The 22,462-nt window shown below is 42.3% G+C and overlaps 1 protein-coding gene across 2 annotated transcripts in view; it reads right to left on the reverse strand.

Annotated features, from left to right (window-relative positions):
• The window catches only part of nostrin (nitric oxide synthase trafficking), a 46,521-nt gene extending 25,634 nt beyond the window's left edge, over nucleotides 1-20,887 (reverse strand). The window contains exons 1-3 of one of the 2 annotated variants that reach the window (XM_078228200.1): nucleotides 20,784-20,887; nucleotides 16,808-16,893; nucleotides 9,554-9,637 (exon numbers count right to left, since the gene is read on the reverse strand). In XM_078228200.1, the coding sequence (XP_078084326.1) occupies nucleotides 9,554-9,637; nucleotides 16,808-16,893; nucleotides 20,784-20,810 (197 nt within the window). In that variant the 5' untranslated portion in view covers nucleotides 20,811-20,887. The remainder of the gene's footprint in view (nucleotides 1-9,553; nucleotides 9,638-16,807; nucleotides 16,894-20,783) is intronic. The other variant, XM_078228199.1, reaches the window with a different exon arrangement.
• Between the last annotated feature and the right edge of the window lie 1,575 nt (nucleotides 20,888-22,462).

The following is a 22,462-nucleotide window of genomic DNA, read 5'->3' on the forward strand; positions in this document are numbered from 1 at the left end:
ATCCGGTCCTCAGCGCTGTAACGCCTACTTTTAGTAGCGATGGGCTTGCAGCCAGGTACCAGATTTTTAAAAAGGGATGGTGTCGTGATCTTCAGGGTGGATAGATTGCACGCGGGGCGCTTTGGGCAATTTGGAGGCTGCGGCTGGTTCCCTACTGCCAGTGAAGGGAGTGGCCCACCGTACTGTAGGATCACACTCCTCATGTGGGCCATAAAGTTTAGTCCGAGGAGAATTGGCGCGCAAAGGTGAGGTAGCACAAGGAGCCTGTATTGCTCGTAAACTGTGCCCTGTACCTCAAGAGTTACCATACATTGTCCTTGGATCGGTACAGACCGGGACTGTGATGCCATGGAAATTGTCTGTTTGGCAGGGAGAACCCGGAGTCCACACCTTTTAGCAGTTTCAGGGTGTATGAAACTTTCGGTGCTCCCACTGTCAAACAGACAATTTACAGTTCTGCCACTAACCTTTACCTCCATCATGGAATGTTCCAGTCTGTAATGCCTGGTCTGATCCAGAGAGATCGACGCCACCGTTGGCCCCTGGGTGTCACTGCATGCTGCCGATGTGGATGCTGAGGACCCCTGCTGGTCGCTGCTGCATGCTGCCGATGTGGATGCTGAGGACCCCTGCTGGTCGCTGCTGCATGCTGCCGATGTGGATGCTGAGGACCCCTGCTGGTCGCTCCTAGTCGTCGTGGACCATGATGGCCGCCCCCATGAATCGCATGTGGCCGAGGGCTCCAAGCGCAGCGACTCCTGGTGGTCTTCCTCCTCCTCTGTCTGCCACGATGGCGCCGTCCTGAGATCGCACGTGGTCGGACCTCGTGGGTACTGCAGCGCCGAAAGAGATGGTCTCCGTTCTGGAGGGTTACAAGCTGCACTGCCGTTTTTAGGTTTGGACCTGCAGACTTTGCCGTAGTGGCCTTTTTTACCGCACTGGCTGCAGATTGCCGTTCTTGCCGGACACTGTTGCCGTGGATGCTTGGCCCCACCGCAAAAATAGCATCGCTGGCCACCTGGAGCTGCCGCCGTCGTCGAATCGATCTGGGAGCGCGGGTTCGCGGGGCGAGGAGGGAGCAGAGCTTGCTCCAACCACGTTGACTGCACGTGGTCCTCGGGGTACAGCGCCAAGCTCTTCGACGCCGCCTCCAACCTCACGGCCATCCCCATTGCCTGGGTCAAGTTGAGTTTCCCCTTTTCTAATAATTTAAGTCTGATGTACGAGGACCCTACCCCTGCTACGAACGCGTCTCGGGCGAGGTCTTGCATGTACTGCTCGGCGGAGACATCCTTACAGTCACAACCCCTGGCAAGCTGCAGGAGTTCATTGGCGTAGTCTTCTATGGTCTCGCCCGACTGCCGACGTCGTGTAGCGAGGAGATAACGAGCGTGAATCTCGTTGGGTGGCGTAATGTACCTATTCTTTAGGAGCTCGACGGCACCCTGGTAAGTGGAAGCTGCACGAATGGCTAGGTAAATCGTGTCGCTTACCCTTGCGTGGAGGACCTGGAGTCTATCACTGTCTGTAGTGATAGCTACCGAGGCTGCCAGGTAGTCCTCGAAGCACTTCCACCAATGTTCGAACGTGTTAGCTGCACCGACCGCACGTGGGTCCAGTGTCAGACGATCCGGTTTTAGGATCTGTTCCATATTCTCAGTTAATGTATTAAATTGATGCACCTCAATGAGCACCCGGAAACAAGGCTTTAGAACTGAAGGCTTTAATACATTAACAATGAAACTACTAACACAAATTCACCCGTTCAGACTGAAGGGGTCCTGCCGGAGCAGGGGGTCTTATACCCTGCCACCGGAGGCGGGACCCCACTGGAGTGTGCCATGATAACACTTAGGACAGGTAAACACCCTATCCCAACAACATAGTACAACCCCCATAACAACAACACCCTAGCCCAACAGTAATACAATAACAACCCCAGTGGTGAACCAACGATGGTTCACCACACCCACCCAGAGGTGATGCATAATTCAGCAACTGGAGATAACCTCATAGAACAACTGACACATTTGAATGCTAATGTTTAACCATTTGTAACTGAATATTTACATTGCTCATACACAGTTCTGTTTTATGACATACCACATGAACCACAAGACCACATCAAGAATGTAACAGCAAACATATCTACAGGAGGCTTCAATTTGTTTCCGGCTTAGCATTTCAGAACCAATGTTTTATGGTTTAAGAAACCGCTCCTACAAATTGAACAAATGGCTATGGGCGAGGTTTTCTCCAATATCGGCAAAGGTCGTTGTCGGGCGGGAAAAGCAGCGAAAAAGAAGGTAGGCAGAGCTTCCGTGACTCATTGCTCGTGGGCAGCATCTGATTCTTGGGCGACCCCAAGGCTTCTCTTCTGGACCTTTTCTACCAAAACCCGAAGGTCCTGATCAGAAAAACGTGGGCCAGCCGGACCCCATACCATCGCCCATGTCTCCACTTTATGACATTCTATCAATAAAAATGTACGGTGAAAAATGATGTGAGCCATTCAGATTACAATGCTCTCATTCACTTTTGTGCGCCATCTACCTTCACTATATCATCAATGAATACTGTTAAGATATGTTGGAGAAAATGGCTTTACACAATGCTTGGTGCCATGTATGTTGTATGTGGCGCCAAGGTATCATGCTGTGCTCTGTGTCCACTGACAATCCTATTTGTTTACTCCTGCTTAGTCACACTGTAACGCCTAGACAATGTGCATCTGTGAGGGGCCTGGACAAGGCTCAACTGTGTGGGTACATCCTGGTAGATGTGTGACAAAAGGGAAAGTGGATAGTAATGTCTATGGCACTGTTCACCATTTGTCCATTGTGGCATGGCAGCTAACTACATCACTGCAGAACATCTGTACCAGGTCGTGGTGCCAAGACCACTATCAGTACAATACATCTTGAATAGGCAGCAGAAAGACAATGTTTTATCCCAGGGAAAGCCTATGATACACCATCCAATCCAGGGACAGCTAACAATTGAACAACATTTAGAGTTCCCATTCACCTGACAACTCAATGATGTTTCCTTTGAGACACAGGGATTTCACCATCCCCTTCCGATATCTCACAATGGGCCTTCCTAAAGGCACGCCTTTTCTCTGCGTCTAAGACATCACATTCACACAGGGACTGCCTCTGACACCCCACTACTTCCGGGGGTGCCCACTCCAAAGTATAGCCCATCCCCCGCCAAATCATAAATCAGACATTTGGAGCCATATTTATGGAAATCGGGTACTGGGAATTATCCCGGCACTGTGCAACCGATGGCACTGATAAAAATATAGGTATAGTATCTGTCCCATGTGTTGAGTAAAATGGCTTTGACCTGAATCCTATACTCAAAAAGGAATGACATCACAGGTCACATAACTATGGTAAGCCACAGTACATAACATACAGTGCACAAAGGCATTTCTCCAAACACTCCCATTTTCATAGAAAGAAATTAAATACATTGCATGCACTATCATTTGCAGTTGCAAATTACTCACCAAGAAAGAAAGTCATTGGTCACGAGCAGAAAACTTTTCATCCATCTATCTCTATACATTAATTGCACATAAAATTTTAAAAGTATTCAGGTATGCATGCAGAATGTTGTTCGTCGGCTGTTTGCTGGTTCTTGGCGAGATGTTGCTGCTCCGGGGAATGTCGTTGCACAGTGAGTATTCCTGTTGATCCATTGTTGGGGAGCAAATGACCTCTGAGAGTGATAGTTGTTCCTGGTTCTTTTTCAATCAGCAAAATCAACTCTTCCTTAGGTGGCACAGTGGTTAGCATTGCTACCTCACAGTGCTAGGGACCCGGGTTTAATTCCGGCCTCGGGTCACTGTCTGTGTGGAGTGTGCACATTCTCCCCCTGCCTGCATGGTTTCCTCTGGGTACTCTGGTTTCCTCCCACAGTCTATAGATGTGCAGGTTAGATTGATTGGCCATGGTAAATTGCCGCTGAGTGTCAGGGAGATTAGCAGAGTAAATACGCAGAGTTACAGGGATAGGGTCTGGGTGGGATTGTTGTCGGTGCAGGCTCGATGGGTCAAATCACCTCCTTCGGCACTGTAGGGATTCTATAATTTATCAGCTTTGAAGAAGCTTCTCTGCCTGCATGTGTATCTGCAGTTGTGATGGTATATGTGGCTGTTCACTTTCACCACGTACAATCAAGGTGACAACTGCATTTCACGGCCAAACGGATTGATTTTTGTTGTATGTTGAATGTTTGCACTCTGACCGACTCTCCAACTCTCAACCCTGGCAATGAGTTGGCTGCTTTATCATTTGATTTTGTCACTCACTCCTGGCTTCAGTAGGCATTCATCGCTGGACTGAATTACATTCCATGCCAAAGATTGAAAGTCTCTTTTGGTACACCAGGCCAATCTTTTGACTTGTTTTAGCTAAGATTGTGTTTAGTGTTTATTATTTGGAATTCGAGGGATGGAATTTTCCGGCTCCATCCACTGTCGGGATTGTCTGGTCCCGTCGAAAGTCAGTGAACTTTGGGCTGGGTTGCCGAATCTCCGGTAGCAGATTCTACCATAATGTGGCCTGAAAATCCCAACCTATACCTTCTTTTTCCCCTTGCATTGGGCTCTGGGCTTGGTTTGCCCTCCTGGGGTGAGCATCATTTAAACTTTACCTTTGACAGCTTGATTCAAGGGTGTCAATCTTGCGCAACTTTATACAGGTCTGCAAAACTCGTGATTGATTGATTGATTGGTTAAATATACTCACATGTATTGGGATACAGTGAAAAGTATCGTTTCTTGCGAGCTGTTGGACAAAAAACATAGCGTTCGTAGAGTACAGCGGGGAGAAGGAAAGGATAGGGTGCAGAATGTAGAGTTGATTAGAGAGTTTATAAGATGTGGCACTGGGCAACTATCTGACACTTCATATTAACTTTAACTCTCCTTCTGCAGTTACCCTTCTAACTGTCACAAAGCATTTTTTACCTTGAGACTTGACAGTGCCAAACTGTTCTCAGGTGCGCAGTGATTTATCGGTGTGGAATGATTTGTCAGAATCAGCATGCAGCATACCTCCAGCAACCATCTTTACAAGTTTGTTAACAGCAAAACACCAGCATTCAAAGTGATTTAGCTTCTTACAAACAGAACACTGCTTTCCCATGCTGGTCTTGCTTCCTTTTCCTTTGTGTGGTGTCCTCCACAATATTTACATCCAGTAATCTGGCATTGAGGTTTCTGCTGGTCTTTTGTAAATAGTTCTTCCGGTTCTCTATTGTTTTGTGCTTGGAAGATCTGAACTGCCTCTCGACATAGTGCAAAAAGCCTTGTCAGCTCTCCCATCAATATTCTTCAGCTGATGATTAACCACTTCACAGCTTCCACATATCAGGAGCTTTCGAGAGTAGGTTTCTCTTTTCTTAGTAGTCAAGCTCTCATGATGGGATCTTTTATTCCGAAGACAATCCTATCTCTGACTAGATCATCCTTCAGATGCTCAAACTCACAAGAGTCAGCTCAGCATCGCAGTACTTTCACATACTGATCAATATCCTCCCCCATTTTCCACGATTCCCCTCCCCAACATGTTTCATGGTGGCAGAGTGTGGCGCTCCATTAGCCGGCGGCGAGATCTTCTGATACCGCCACTGTCAACGGGGTTTCCCATTCAAAGCATCCCCTGCTGCCAGGAACCCGCGGTGTGAGTTCACCACTGGCGGGACCAGAAGATCCCGCCGGTGAGAATGGCCAGATAGTTCCAGCCATAGTGTGCATAAGTAACATTTATGGAGGGTTTAAATTGGGTCCTCCAAAGTTTCTGCTCCTCAGTGAGGTCTAGGATGCAATACAACTTGTAGCATTCTTCTCCCTCACTGACAGGAGTTGCCATTCTTATTCGTTCAGGTTTCTTGTTTAACACTCTAGCAATTTCATAGTTCTGCCATTTAAGTCGGAAGAATTTCCAATTTATTTTCCTGTCTCCCTTTCTCTCCATAGGAGCTGATACTGGACTATTCAAAGTCATACTGACTCACCCAGTGGTCAAAGTCCTGTACAAAGTTGCCAACTGAAGTTTTAATTATTTGCTGCAGTTTCTCACAGCTGCTGATCTCTTACAGCTATCAAAATCCCTTCAAATTCAGCTCCACACTCATGACAACATATTACATTTGTTGGCAAAAATGTTTTCTGCCCAAATTCTTCACTCAATAAGGAATGACAGAGGTCACATGACTCAGCGATCACATGACTGTGGCAGACACAGTTCACAACATGCATAGTATGCAACGGCAAGGCATTTCTCCAAACAGCTTTTACTGAATATCTCATCCCCTTCCCACAACCTTTTTGAAGAAAATAACATTGTTTTGCTCTTTGGTCTTATTTGAAGGTTATTAACTTTTGACTTCTATTCTTGTGCCCTTTATGCACGAGTCAAAAAACTTGTTAATAATCATATATTCTATTTTACAGATCCGGATTACATCCCCCTCAACAATTTTGTGAAAATGGATTCAGTCATGCAAGTGCTTCTTTAGGATTTAAGTCCTGGGACTTAGAACCATGACTCTTGTCCAATGCATTTCTTGAAACCAGGATGGAAAAATTGTGCTTCCAGCTGGGAGCCACATTCAAAAGGAGCAAGGGTAAAGAACAAGGGCCATAGGGTGAATGTGTCATTTCTGCATTGCATGCAGGGTCTTGGGATCATGTTTCAATAATGGCCGCAGCTGTTATCTGCATAATGTCATGTTCCCATGAAATATAACTTCTTCACTTCACTTTCACTTAACTGCTTACTCCAATTCAGGGTCATGGGGACCCACCTAACCTGCATATATTTGGACTGTGGGAGGAAACCAAAGCACCCGGAGGACACTGGGGTGGGGACGTGCAAACTCTACACAGTCACCCGAGGCTGGAATCGAGCTGGGTCCATGGAATTGTGAGGCAGCAGTGCTAACCACTGTGCCACCATGCTGTCTCCTTGAGATATAACTTAGCTTTTAATTAGCTTTTTAACTGCAAGATTCTCATTGACTGGGAGCTTTCAGTAATTGATTTGTAATCACATTTAAATCCACTGTATTTTCCACCCTTGTTATGGATCCCTTTCATTATGTATCTTATTCCAACATGAAATGTGCTTTATGAATATATGTTTCTTTGAGTCCCATTAATCTACCTTATATTTGTCATCAAATCACGTTTCTTGGTGATATCGCAAGATTCATATTTTACAGAAAGCTGTATGTAAATCGTGTGAATAAATCTCTACCGAAATCTAGAAATTCATTGGCCCCAGGGTGAAACTTTTTCCCATTTCTCCTCTTTCTACTGACAAGACAATTTTCAATTCAGTAACTAAGGGCTGCTTTAAAAGTCACAAATGCAGAACCTTACTTGTCAAGTGTGTTCTCAAACTTTGAGAAAATTATCACAATGACCCCCTGACCTTGCATTCCCAGCAGGAAGTGGTGAATGTCGAAATCACACCTCTGAAAATCCAACATGCCTCGCCCATGATTTTCTCTCTATTAAAGTTAATGAATGAAAAATCATGGACTGAATGTCCATGAATGTCCATGATTTCCAAAAGTTCATTCACAGTGAAGCTCATTTCCTGTTGGGAGACTGAATCATGGAATCACTCCTTCTATCCTTAGTTCTGTTATTTCCTCAATGAATTCTGGAAGTTTACTGAGGCATGGGGTATTGCTTCAAAATTTATCAAGTCTATTTCTCATAGTATTTGTTCTTTGGAAATGAGCATTGACACTATTTCTTGTAATACTGATAATCTTTTTCGAATGCTTCCAGATACGAGACTAACTACTCCATTTTTTAATTCCCTGCTTCTTTATGAATATTGGGGTAATATTTCCTATTCGCGAGCCCAATGGTCCTAGATCTTCAAAAAATATTAATGGTAGCTTTGCCTGAAAATTATAATAATGAAAGCTGAAATGGACACTTGGCGTGCAGAAGAGTTCATTAAGTGCGCTTCCCGGCTAATTTAGTGCTTATAATTTGACGTTCTCAGCATTGTGGCCTGGGTCAGTGACCTTGAAATTTTCAAATTAAAATTAGTGAGCATTTAGAAATGCTAATCAAGGAAGCCTGTATGGATTTATTAAAGGCAAGACATGTTTGACAAAGTTAACGGCTCAGAATTTGCTGAGAAAATGATGCTGTGTGAATAACGTTTGCCGTTATTAACATGAAAAGAAAATTGGCCCATAACTTGCGGTGAGGAAGAGATGCCTTGTCCCAGATGCCTGTTGTCATTATCAGTATCCACTGCCAGCAAATACAAGTTTGTGCACATTTCGGTTTGAGCAAGTCTAACTAATAGGGCACACCCTACTCCAGCAAATTCCTAGCCATTTTTTAAAAAGAAGTGACTCACTAAATCAATAAAAGGGCTGCTATAGATGGAGTGGATATAGATTTTCATAAGCAGCATGTTAAATAAATTAGGCATACGTTATGAGCTAATGTAGACAGAAAGTTGGCAATGGTTGCCAAACAAAGAATTGCAACAAATGATACAGTTCAGATTGATGGAAAGTTGAAAATGATGTCTAATAGGGTCTAATTTTGTTCCTGGTGTAGAAAGATGATTTGGACTTGGCTGTACTGAATACAGTCAGAGGCTATGGGGAGATAGAGAGGCAATGGGATTAGTTTTGAATTTTTCCAGCAAAGAGCTGGCACAGAAATAATGGGCATAGATTTAAAGTAATTGGCAGCAGGATTACAGGGCGGATGAAAGGAAAATCTTGCATCAGAAGGTTTTAAAGATCTGGAATTCATGCCTGAAAGGGCGGTGGAGGCAGAAATCTTCAAGGCATCTAACAAATATTGAGATAATAACTTGAAATACCATAACCTACAGTGGAGCGGACCAAGAGTTGGAAAGTAGGATCAGACAGATAGCGCTTTATCACCTGTCATAGACATGGTGGACCAAATGGATCCTTCACGAATTCACCTCCATGAATTTTCGATGGCTCCAAGTTTATGAAAAAAAATAATATCCAAGATTTTCAGGCTTTGCAACAGCAACTCTTAAAAAAGCACTTATAGTTTTCTAAATTACCATTTTGATATGGGCAGCACGGTGACACAGTGGTTAGCACTGCTACCTCACAGCACCAGGGTCCCAGGTTCAATTTCAGCCTTGGGTCACTGTCTGTTTGGAGTTTGCACGTTCTCCTCGTGTCTGCATGGGTTTCCTCTGGGTTCTCCGGTTTTCTCCCACAGTCTAAAGATTGGACATGCTAAATTGACTCTAGTGTCAGGGGGATTAGCAGGGTAAATATGTGGGGTTTTGGGAATAGGGCCTGGGTGGGATTGTGGTTGGTGCAAACTCAATGGGTCAAATGGACTGCACTGTAGGGATTCTATATCTGAACACTGGACAGTCAATCACTATATAAATCCGATTTGAATCACCCAACACAGATCAATAATCTTCTACATTCAAATCAGGTGGGTTTTTTTGCGTCCTTATTATTTAAACACAAAATTTTACATTTCAGCTATGTTACTTACTTTTTTATGATGTTGGTGGATGCTTTGGTGATTTTGCTTGCCAGTCTGAGGAGTCCTTTGGCATACCTCTTTTCTAGCTCAGCTCTTTAAAAACACACAATTGTGACTATCAGTCGAGTTGTTAAAACTGCAGTGCCACACAGTTACTCTTTTTATAAGACTAGTGCCAGCTTTTTTGATGTACACCTTTTAAAGCTGCAATGCCTTTCTTTGATGCAGCAGCCTGTGCAATGAAAAGTTTCTATCTGCAGTGAACTATCAAAGCTGCATATCTGTCATATCGGATAGGAGCACCAATCTGAATTAAAATTTTCTTCTTAATTACATTAAGAGCAGAAAAAAAATTCTTCCTAAGAAAAATGCTTCACCACAAGTCTCCAGAATTCTCATCAGTTATTGCATCCTGTATAATTATCCATTAGAGTGAGTGTCCAGGGACAGGAAGCGGGGGAAGTATCATGGGAAAGGGAGGAGAATCTGGACAGAGATAATGATCAGCAAAAGAATGAGGACGGCTAAGAAAGTCATCCTGTCGCTGATCCAAGAAATATCAGAAATGCTTTGATAGACGAGAAAAAGAAGTGAAGTGTAAGCAAATTCACTGACACACCCAAACCCCTATATTTATAATCTGTACCATTTCCCCAACTCAAATTAACCACTTTTGTAATTTTCCAAGAGTGCCAAGGTCTATCATGTGCTAATCCTGAGTATTCCCATCAACAAGGAGGCAGCAATAGTTAAAAATTCAATTTATCATTACTTATGCAGAAGCTACATGTCATCATCAAACAAAACCATTGTGCTTCCCTATTGTACCTCTGCATGCCCAAGCACCAGTCAGTATCTAAGCAAGAACCTGTACCATCGAATCATAGAATCCTACAGTGCAGAGGGAGGCCATTCGGCCCATCAAGCCTGCACCGACTCTCAGTAAGAGCATCTTACCCAGGCCACACCACCACCGCCCCCTATCCCTGTAACCTTGTGCATTTACTATAGTTAATCCACCTAACCTACACATCTTTATATACAACGGGCAATTTAGCACGGCCAGTCCACCTAACCTGGATATCTATGGACTGTGGTAGGAAACCAGAATACCCAGAGGAAACCCACATAAACATGGGGGAAACGTCCAGACCAGGTTCGATTCCAGCCTTGGGTGACTAAGTCCCTGGCGCTGTGAGGTGACAGTGCTAAGCACTGTGCCACCCACATGTAGTACCTGAACCCCCGAAAGCCTGCTTTAGCAGTTGCTGGCTGTCACATTGAGCCATAGAGAACTGGCTGTATTTAGCAACCACTTTCTTGAGAGTGACTAATGCCAGATTGTATCTTTAATTCAGAAGCCAGAGTGATCTAGATGTTCTGATTTAAACCTGCATGCTCAGGTATCTGCGGGACCCAACAGTGAGCCCTACTGGACCTGCTGTCCTGAGAAAATGTTAGATTCTGACAAGTCAATGGCTCCTGGTACATTCTCTAAGAGGCCAATAAATCAGTTGAAAAATTGCATGGTCTCAATTGAGGCACAGAATCCTCTGTGGCTGCTTTACATCCAGCTTGGTGAGGCTATTTGCCTGGCTTCATTCTTATCTATCTACCAATAGTCATAGAATCTCTTAACATTCCTCCTGCATCCTAACTCTGATGCCCCCCACCCCCCCGCCGCACACCACCTCCCAACAAAAAAGAATCTGACCGCCTCCTATTTTTCATCCATGGTCTGCCTCTCAATGCCATCATCCGGGAATACAATGTCAGGTTCCACAAATAAGCTGAAATCACCCGGCTCTACCCCAACGCCTCTCTCCTGATCCCCTCCACTGTCTCTAAATGTCAGAGAGCTTGTCTGACATCCAATTCTACAGGAGCTGAAATTTCCCCCAATTATCTATATTGGGAATATCCAGTAACAGGTGGTGAATATGGGATGGGGGAGTTGGAGATGATTTCATCTCTTTTGATGTTGTCAGACTGACAATTATATATAAAGTTAAAGTTTATTTATTAGTCACAAGTAGGCTTACATTAACACTGCAATGAAGTTACTTCTGTGAAAATTCCCTAGTTGCCACACTCCAGCACCTGTTTAGGTACACTGAGGGAGAATTTAGCATGGTCAATGCACCTAAACAGCACGTCTTTCGGACTGTGGGAGGAAACCGGAGCACCCGGAGGAAACCCACGCAGGCATGGGGAGAACATGCAAACTCCGCACAGACAGTGACCCGAGCCGGGAACTGAACCTGGGTTCCTGGCGCTGTGAGGCAGCAATGCTAACCACTATGCTACCATGCCATGTGTGCAAACAAATGTTTTGACTGCATATTTAACAGTAAACGGTGGTTGCAGCAGCCAAACAAGCAAATTAGATAGTGTACTTTATCTTGCCTATCCTGATCAGGTTGTTACATTTTATCCTGCATTGCTGATCTCGGAGTTGTGGAAATGGCACTCACTACTTCATTCTCCTATTCCCTCTACTGTACTGTTACTGTAGCATGGGATTATCTCTTCCCCAGAACGCCAAATAATTTTGCCAAATTTCCCCCACCTCTTCCAATAGTTAGCCTCATTGCTATGTCGGAGAAGTTGGAAACCCTGCTTCCTGTAGATCTTCAAGCAGTGACTTTCAGTTTTGCTTGAATTGTTGATGCTATGTTAATACCTGTAGCTCCGAATCTGATTTCACCCCAACAGTTGAATGAGGCCAATCACTGACTAGTCTCCAACAGAACTCTGCTGATCATTATACAAATACTATGCTCCTGGTAATTTTTTCATGCCAGCAATGTGGCTCAGAGGTGGGTAGACATTCATGCCCACTGCACTTCTGCCAGTGCAATGGAACAGAGGGAAACCTAGGTCTATATCTCTCCCCCTGTCCTATACGGGGTAGAAAAGGCATTCCCAATCATTCCTGTAAGTTCCCCTCATTAAATGAATTTTAAACTTCAATCACCCCTTAACCTTCTCTTCTCTAATCTCCATCCTAAGGACCTGTAACTGAATCAAGTGAGGTCCGTTCAGTGCTCTGTATAAATAGTAGAAGTAGTTCCTTTCTTTTATATTCAAAACCTGTTATGATGAATCCATCTGAGATCACTTATGTACCTCATCCCTTACACAGTAATTTATTCAGGTTGCATTTCCCCATTTATCCTTCTCTGCTATTCTTACATTTAAAGTATACTATTTTACATATTGTTAAACTGCATTTTCATTGTTTTGCTCACGTGCCTTTAGCTTCCTGCTGTCTCATTTGCTGTTCCCTATACCATTCTAGCTTATAAACTCCCCTTTATTCACAAATCCTCTTGAGTCCAGGTTGCTTGCCTTGCCTCTACCCTTTAGTGGGACCCTTCCCGGAGGCTGGTATGGCTCATTTCTGCCTCCATTGTGAGATTGGGTCCTCCCACCCATCTAATATGCCTGGCCTTGTAAGTAGTAGGGAAATGCCAACTGAGATTTCCCAGCTAAGATACAGCTTGTCTGGTCTTTGTCTGACCTGTTCCATCAAAGTTCATAAGAAATTTGGTACCCCAGTTTCCTATCCATGCCACTACTTTACTTCAACTTTAGATAACATTGGTTCCTGAACAAATATCACATATGTATCTTTCATTGATTCTTCTCTATTGCTACCTCAGATATTCCATTAAAGGTTTTTATTAGATTGTTAGTATTCTATTAGGCATGGCCTAACCTTTATAGTACAATACTAAAACTCATTAATGAGCTTTGAAAAATAGTCAGATATGTCTTATTTCATATCTTCTTGTTGCTAAGACTTAGCCTCCTGAGTTGCTGCTGGCTTTCACTTCCCAAGTTCGGCACTGTAGATCCCAAGCGCCGTGAGCTAAAATACTTATTTGTGGAGTCATAGAGGTTTACAGCATGGAAACAGGCCCTTTGGCCCAATTTGTCCATGCCACCCTTTTTTTAAAAACCCTTGTTAGTCCCAATTGACCGCATTTGGCCCATATCCCTCTATACCCATCTTACCCATGTAACTGTCTAAACGCTTTTTAAAAGACAAAATTGTACCCGCCTCTACTACCTCTGGCAGCTCGTTCCAGACACTCACCACCCTCTGTGAAAAACTTGCCCCTCTGGACACTTTTGTATCTCTCCTCTCTCACCTTAAATCAATGCCCTCTAGTTTTAGACTCCCCTACATTTGGGAAAAGATATTGACTATCTAGCTGATTTATGCCCCTCATTATTTTAAAGACCTCTATAAGACCACCTCTCAGCCTTCTATGCTCCAGAGGAAAAAGTCCCAGTCTATCCAGCCTCTCCTTAGAACTCAAACCATCAAGTCCCAATAGCATCCTAGTAAATCTCTTCTGCACTCTTTCTAGTTTAATAATATCCTTTCTATAATAGGGTGACCAGAACTGTATACAGTATTCCAAGTGTGGCCTTACCAATGTCTTGTACAACTTCAACAAGACGTCCCAACTTCTGTATTCAATGTTCTGACCAATGAAACCAAGCATGCTGAATGCCTTCTTCACCACTCTGTCCACCTGTGACTCCACTTTCAAGGAGCTATGAACCTGTACCCCTATACTTGGGAGAGCGGTGTGTAAATTTAGTGCACAATCTCCTGAAGAAGCAGGCTTAGGAACGTTGTGATTTTGTCATTTTCCTATGGTGGAAACTAACAGGTATTAAAATTCAGTGGTATCTTCAAAGGGCAGTGATCAGGTGTCTGAGACATCACAGCTGGGTTGCATGTTCTGATACATATGACATGGACGTGGTATATATGGATTTTAGTAAGGCGTTTGATAAGGTTCACCATGGTAGGCTTCTGCAGAAAATGCAGATGTATGGGATTGGGGGTGATCTAGGAAATTGGATCAGGAATTGGCTAGCGGATAGGAAACAGAGGGTGGTGGTTGATAGTAAATATTCATCATGGAGTGCGGTTACAAGTGGTGTACCTCAGGGATCTGTTTTGGGGCCACTGCTGTTTGTAATATTTATTAATGATCTGGATGAGGGTATAGTTGGGTGGATTAGCAAATTTGCTGATGACACCAAAGTCGGTGGTGTGGTAGACAGTGAGGAAGGGTGTCGTAGTTTGCAGGAAGACTTAGACAGGTTGCAAAGTTGGGCCGAGAGGTGGCGGATGGAGTTTAATGCGGAGAAGTGTGAGGTAATTCACTTTGGTAGGAATAACAGATGTGTTGAGTATAGGGCTAACGGGAGGACTTTGAATAGTGTGGAGGAGCAGAGGGATCTAGGTGTATGTGTGCATAGATCCCTGAAAGTTGGGAATCAAGTAGATAAGGTTGTTAAGAAGGCATATGGTGTCTTGGCGTTTATTGGTAGGGGGATTGAATTTAGGAGTCGTAGCGTTATGTTGCAACTGTACACAACTCTGGTGCGGCCGCACTTGGAGTACTGTGTGCAGTTCTGGTCCCCACATTACAGGAAGGATGTGGAGGCTTTGGAGAGGGTGCAGAGGAGGTTTACCAGGATGTTGCCTGGTATGGAGGGGAGATCCTATGAGGAGAGGCTGAGGGATTTGGGATTGTTTTCGCTGGAAAGGCGGCGGCTAAGAGGGGATCTTATTGAAACATATAAGATGATTAGAGGTTTAGATAGGGTGGATAGTGATAGCCTTTTTCCTCTGATGGAGAAATCCAGCACGAGGGGGCATGGCTTTAAATTGAGGGGGGGTAGTTATAGAACCGATGTCAGGGGTAGGTTCTTTACCCAGAGGGTGGTGAGGGATTGGAATGCCCTGCCAGCATCAGTAGTAAATGCGCCTAGTTTGGGGGCGTTTAAGAGATCCGTTGATAGGTTCATGGACGAAAAGAAATTGGTTTAGGTTGGAGGGTCACAGTTTTTTTTTCTAACTGGTCGGTGCAACATCGTGGGCCGAAGGGTCTGTTCTGCGCTGTAATGTTCTATGTTCTATGTTCTATATCAACATTATCATGGGAAATCTGCTACTGGTATTAAATAATCTTATCTGTTTTTGCTCTTTGCGGATTGTGTGTTACAAAAGTGTTCAGGTTATTACATTGGTGTCAGTTTCAGGACTTTTGCTGACCTCGACATTTTCCTTCTTGGTTTAGCCACTATCTCAGGAATGGAGAAGGGAGGTCAGCGCCGGTCTAGCAATTTGTGTGTTCCTGAAATTCGCCTCTGATGAGAAAATCATTTATAACTCAGTAATAAGTTATGTTTCGTAGAATGTTTTGCTGACAGGAAGAATATTTTAACAATACAGAGAACAATTCAAGGCAAGAGCAATTTAGCAATAGACAAACTTCTTCAGTGGAAAAAAGTCTTAAGCAAAGAGGAATATGTTTTCTGATATCTTGGTGATTGAAAGAACATGATGATGATTTGAAAATTGTTTCAATACAAAGAGCATGAAAACATACAAAAATTTCTCTGTGACGGGCAAGTATTTCAGGGAGAGAATATTCTAATGAGAGAAACATGTTTAATTAATACAGAAACATTCCTATAATGGACACCCTGTTTCAGCCACACAAAAAAAACTACCAATGACAAGAAATGCATCTCACTAACAGAAAGGTTACTTCATGGACAGGAAGAAATTGAGTACATTTCCATAATGTTTAACTTTCTTGTTTTTAACCCCACATCGTAAAAAAAGATGCAGTTTTGAAATCTATTTTGAAGCAAATTTTAACATTATTTCCATTCGCCTTTTCAAGACTTGCTTTCGAGCACTGACGTGGTTTGAATTTGTTTGGTGCAAGCACACATAAAATCATTCATTTGAACCAATGACATATTTAATAATTCTGGGAGCCAGAACAAATATGAATTGAAGTTAAGTCCATATTAAATCACACTGCTTTGTGGGTATACTATGATGTATTGAACAATATAATTAGAAGGATCCAGTAATAATGATGCAGCTGCCGTGTTTAAAATTACTCAAGCGGATACCAGTAATTCTTTTAGTCAACAATTATTAACTATCTAATTATTTTTTCCTCACCCACTTGAATATCTAAGTAATCTAGGTGGTGCTTCAAAGTGTCTTATTGTGTTTTAATGCTTAATGCTAAACCCATTGAAGGATAATAGGATTCACATACACACGATCACACTTCAGAGTGCAGTAATATGGATCAACGTTGCCACTCTTTTTCCACGTTCAAAATAAATGACTACAGGTCAACTTTTACAATAGAACAACTTTGTGATTTTGTAAAGGTAATCATTAATCTGAAGTTGTATTCATTGTACCTCTGCTGAAGGACAGATATGAGCTCTTTGCAGTAATTGTCACCATTTTTGGCAAACTTCTTGATGTGTTGATAGATTCGATCATACTGAAAACAACAATATGCCAGTTTATATTCAAGAGACATTCATTTCTTTAACCAAAAATAATTGGAAAAATATAATTTTATAAGTCAAGCCTAAGGTTGTCAGAAAATAATAAAGGAAGCATAAGAATCCTATTCATATCGTTTATTTCTCATGTAGGATTTATTGAATACCTACTTACAATATTATCATTTGAAACATAGAAATAGCAGTAGGTTATCCAGTGCCTTAAACCTATTCCACTATTCAATTAAATTACAGCTGATATGTACTGCAACTTTATTTATCTGCCTTTGATCCATATCCCTTGATATCCTTACCTCGTAAAAACCTATTGCTAGTTTTCAATTGGCCCCGCATCCACAGTCTTCAGTGGGAAATAATTCCACATTTCCACTGCACTTTGTTGGAATTTCATTACTAAGTTGTCTATCTCTAATTTTTAAATGATGTCCACTTGTCCTGGATTCCCCCAATAGAGGAAACACCTTCTTTGTATTTACTATATCATAGCCTTTTATCATTTAAAGCACCTCAGTTAGATTTCTCCTCAATTTTCTAAATTCGAAAGAATACAAACTAAGTTTAGTCAGCCTATGCACATAATATATCCTTTAAGTACAGTGCAATTCAGGTGAATCTGTGCTGCATCCCTCCAAAGTTAATATATGCTTCCTGGGGTACGGTACCCAACACTCAGTGCAATACTCCCAATGGGGACTGATTTAAACTCTGTACAACTGGAACATCACTCTGTGGTTTTTCAAATCCTCTAAAGACAAAGGTGAACATTGCGTTAGTCTTCTTAATTGACTCTTGTATCTGTACCTTATTTTTTATGGGATTTGAGTACCTATAAACTCAAAACCCTTTGCTGCTCCACAGTTTCTGCCATTTTCCAATTTGTCTTTCTTGGATCCAAAGTAAATTAATTCACGCATCCCCACATATTGATCATCATCTGCCACTTTTTGCTCCGTTAATTAATCTGCCTGTGTCCCTTTGTAACCTCCAGCTCTCAGCTACACAATTTATAGCTCCCTCTAACTAACCTGTCATATAACTCTCTGATCCTGTACTCAAGTCAGTGATAAATATAATGAAAAACAGATACCTGTGCAGAACCTTTGGGAAAGGATGGAGGTGTTTTTAATCCCCAAAAGCAGTGGATATCATATTAAAAATCGGAATCCCAAGAGTCAATCCACCATCAACCCACCCACTTCCAATTTTAACAGGGGCTGTCAGCCTCGTTTTGATCGGTGGCTTCAAATTTAAACTCAGGCTGGCCGGATTTCCTGCACCTTGGAAAATCTGGCAGCTAAAAGAAGCTCAATGTCAGTAAAACGAAGGAGATAGTCATTGACTTCAGGAAGCATAGTGCCATTGTATACATAAATGGGGATAAAGTGGAAATGATCGAGAGCTTCGCGTTTCTAGGTGTCCATAACACCAATAACCTGTCCTGGTTCCCGCACGCTGACGCTACAGTTAAGAAAGCCCAGCAACACCTCTACTTTCTCAGGAGGCTAAGGAAATTTGGCATGTCTGCTACAACTCTAACCAACTTTTACAAATGCACCATAAAAAGCATCTTTTCTGGATGTATCACAGCTTGGTACGGCTCCTGTTCTGACCAAGACCATAAGTAACCGCAAAGGGTCGTGAACGAAACCCAGTCCATCATGCAAACCAGCCTCCCATCCATTGATTCCATCTACACTTCCCGCTGCCTCGGAAAAGCAACCAGCATAATCAAGGACCCCATGCACCGCGAATATACTCTCTTCCACTTTCTTCCATTGGGAAAAAGATACAAAAGTCTGAGGTAACAGACTTCTTCCCTGCTGCCATTAGACTTGTTTTATATTAAGTTGATCTCTCATTGCACCTTAGTTATGACTGTAACATTACATTCTGCACCCTCTCCTTTCCTTCTCTATGAATGGTATGCTTTGTCTGTATAGTGCGCAAGAAACAATACTTTTCATTGTATACTAATACATGTGACAATAATAAGTCAAATCAAATCAAGATGAGGTCTGCTGGATCCAGAATACCTGCCTCAGCAAGCTACCAACCCTTCCAATCTATCACTGACCTGCCTAACTGGCCTAACCACAGGTCAGTTAGCCTAACATCTGTTATTGGGGAATTACTCAAATCCATTATTAAGGAAGCTATAGCAGGATATTTACAAAATCATAATGTGATCAGGCAGAGTCAACATGGCTTTATGAAAGAGAAGTTGTGTTTAACTAATTTATTAGAATATTTGAGGGAGTAACAAGCAAGGTGTTGGGACCTGTAGATGTGGTGTTCTTGGATTTCCAAAATATATTTGATAAGGTGCCACATCAAAGGTTATCATGGCTGAAGGACTGATTAGCTAACAGGAAGCAGAAAGTTGGGATAAATGAGTCATTTTCAGTTTGGTAAGCTATAACGAGTGGAATGTCACATGAAGCAATGCTGGGGCCTCAACTATTTACAATCTACATCAATGATTTGGCTGAAGGGGCTGAATGTAAAATTCTCTGTGGACAGCTATCAGCAGTCTTTTCCCCTGGTTTCTATGGCTATGACTTGTCTTTCATTCCCTCACCCTGCAGTATAAATATCTCCCACTATCTATACCTTTGAGCTTTGACAAAGGGTCGACTGGACTCAAAACGGCACTCTTTTCTCTCCTTACAGATGCTGCCAGACCGGCTGAGATTTTCCATGTTTTCTCTTTTGGTTTCAGATTCCAGCATCCGCAGTAATTTGCTTTTATACTGAATGTATGGTAGTTCACTTTGCCAATAAAGCCAAAATAGGCAGGAAAGTAGGTTTTCAGGAAAAAGTAGAGGCGCTGCAAAGGGATATAAAGGTTTCAATTTGGCTCCTCAATTCCTTATCCTCCAAATAAAATCCAGCTCCAATTGTTGCATTCTGTCAAGTAGAGTCATAGAGGTTTACAGCATGGAATCAGGCCCTGCGGCCTAACTTGTCCATGCCGCCTCTTTTTTTAACCACTAGGCTAGTCCCAAATGTTCACTTTTGGCCCATATCCCTCTACACCCATTTTACCCATGTCAATTCATCTTTCCCAAGTTAATTCTCCTTACTCTCTCTCTCTTCTACCTCTCAACCAATTATTGTGCCAAAGTTATCTCTACTGCCATTAACTCTCATTTTTATTAATATTCTCTCGTGCCGAACCTAACAAAGTGTCTCCTGAAATTCCATACAGACAACATCTATAGACATTTCCCTCCTTGTCTATCAAATATAGAAAACCCTTAACGATAGATTAGTTAGACCTACTCTTCACAAATCAGACCTGATTCTCTTTGATCAGCTTACACTTTTTCAACTGCACGCTGTCTTTGAAGGTAGATCCAGTAACCTCCCCTACGGCTGATATTGAACTGACAGGTCTGGAGTTTCCTGCTTTCTCCCTCGCTCCCGTCTGAGCAATGGGTTTGCTGAATACATTTTCCAATTTACCGTGTTGGTTGTCAAGCTCATTTCATACTCAATCCCTACAGCCAATACTAAATTAAAAAGGACCGAATTGCCTTACTTAATCTATTAATTTGATTACATTCCGCACCAAAATTCACAGACACATTTTTTAAAATTGCATTTGGAATACAGCTAACGCTTTACAAAATTTACATTAGTCACACCAGTGCACCTTCTGAACAAGGATATCGTAAATATCAAAATTTGAAATAAACAAATCAGTCGAATTACACAGAAAGTTGTCGTCCTGGGAAACTCTTAAATCACTTTTGCTCAAACTAAGTAGTAGTGGCTTTTTAAAAAAAAAAACATTTTTTTAGTTTTAACTGTATTAGCAAAACACGATTTGAAAAAGGAACAGCAAAAAAGAAAGTTTTCTTACTGTGCACCCGCTCACTGGATCCCTCATTTTGCCTTTCTCCTGGATTCACACGTACCAGGAAAATGAGTGGTGCTTTCCAGTTTGCACTTGTACTTTGAGCAGTCATCTGATAATGAAGCAGGAACCAAACACGCGTCCCTTGGGTCCTAATGCCCCATACATTTAAAAGCACTGCCAAAAAGCAAAATGAATACAATCTCTTTAGATCTTCTTCTGCAGAAGTTATTAGAGGTTGAACAGAGTCTTTCGCAAATCAGGAGATGTCACAGTAAAAAGTAACTCTCACACTGTTCCAAGTGTTACTTTCATTTATTTGAATTAAAGAGAGCACAAGAGGCGGATCAGGAACGCTTCCATTTTATTTAATTTATCAATGGCTGATGTTCTTTGTAGCCAATTCACTCGTCAGACATGTTGCAAATGATAATACAACCATTCATTTCTTCCTTTTACTTACTCAGTGTAAGTTACCTATAAGAAGATTCCCTAAACAGGTCTGGATCCAAGCCAGCCATTTCAAATGTCAGTGAAGGAGTGACCTTGGACGATTAAAATACAAAAGGAGTGAAAGTTAAATTTCACGTGGCACTGTATCCCTTTCTGTTTGAAGTTACTCATGGGAGGAATAGTTTATAAATGGGTGTACACCTCTATTGAATGAAATGCTAGAACTAAATTGGATCTGAATGCAAATATATGCTGCACTGAAATGCTGAAGGTTATTGTCATGCGTTTTATTCAGCAAGATGTAGGTCAAGCCAAGCATGTAATCATGATTGATAAGTAAATGATCACAATACAGTCCAGAATTATAAATAGAGGCAATGGTTTTGAGAAACAATAATATTGGCAAATCCGACAAGGTATGGCTGCAACTAATCTACCCAAATTTAAAAATCACCTGTAAAGGTTAAACCATATGGAAATTGGACGTAAAAGGGAGGATTGTCATTGAACTCCACAGTGCTGGGGGAGCAGAGCATGATGGTGTAAACTGTTGCTGGCAGTTATCATATTGCCTTTAAATGGGAAGTTACTCTTATGCTTAAAATGCTTTTCCTATGTTAAATTGGGTTGACCGTTCATTGCACTCATCTATTTTCCTTAACGTCATTAATTCTCCTAATTCTCAGCAATGAATTGTTAGCTTGAACGAATCGTTAGTGTGCACCACTACGTTCAATGTTAACCTGTTTCAGACAGTGTTCCACGAGCACCTGTTTTGTACGGTGACACAAAACTTTGGATTTGGATATTGTCACATTGCATATTATTTTTCGGAATACAGGATAGATGGGAAATAGAGAAAACATCCCAATAGTAGGAGAATAATCGAAAAGAAACAGGAAATTGGGAGTGTGAAACTTCACAAAAAAGGGGGTATAGGGGGTAACAGATTGCATGAATAAGATTGGTAAACTAACAGGAAGCAAGGGTTGAAAAATGCGATTAGCATGACTTTAGTGGTAGTTATTCTCAGTGCAGACTCAATGGGCCGAAGGGCGTTTTCTGCGATGTATGACTCTATGGGGTGAATTTTCTTGTTCTGCCCACCAAGGGAATCGTAGCGGGCAAGGGGTGGACCATAGAAAGATCCATTAACCTTGGGATGGATTTTCCAGTCTTGGGGCGAACTCGGCCAGAAAATCCCACCCCTAGACTCTAATTAGATCTTTATC

The sequence above is a fragment of the Mustelus asterias genome, chromosome 14, assembly GCF_964213995.1.
Source record: "Mustelus asterias chromosome 14, sMusAst1.hap1.1, whole genome shotgun sequence".
Taxonomy (NCBI): Eukaryota; Metazoa; Chordata; class Chondrichthyes; order Carcharhiniformes; family Triakidae; genus Mustelus; species Mustelus asterias.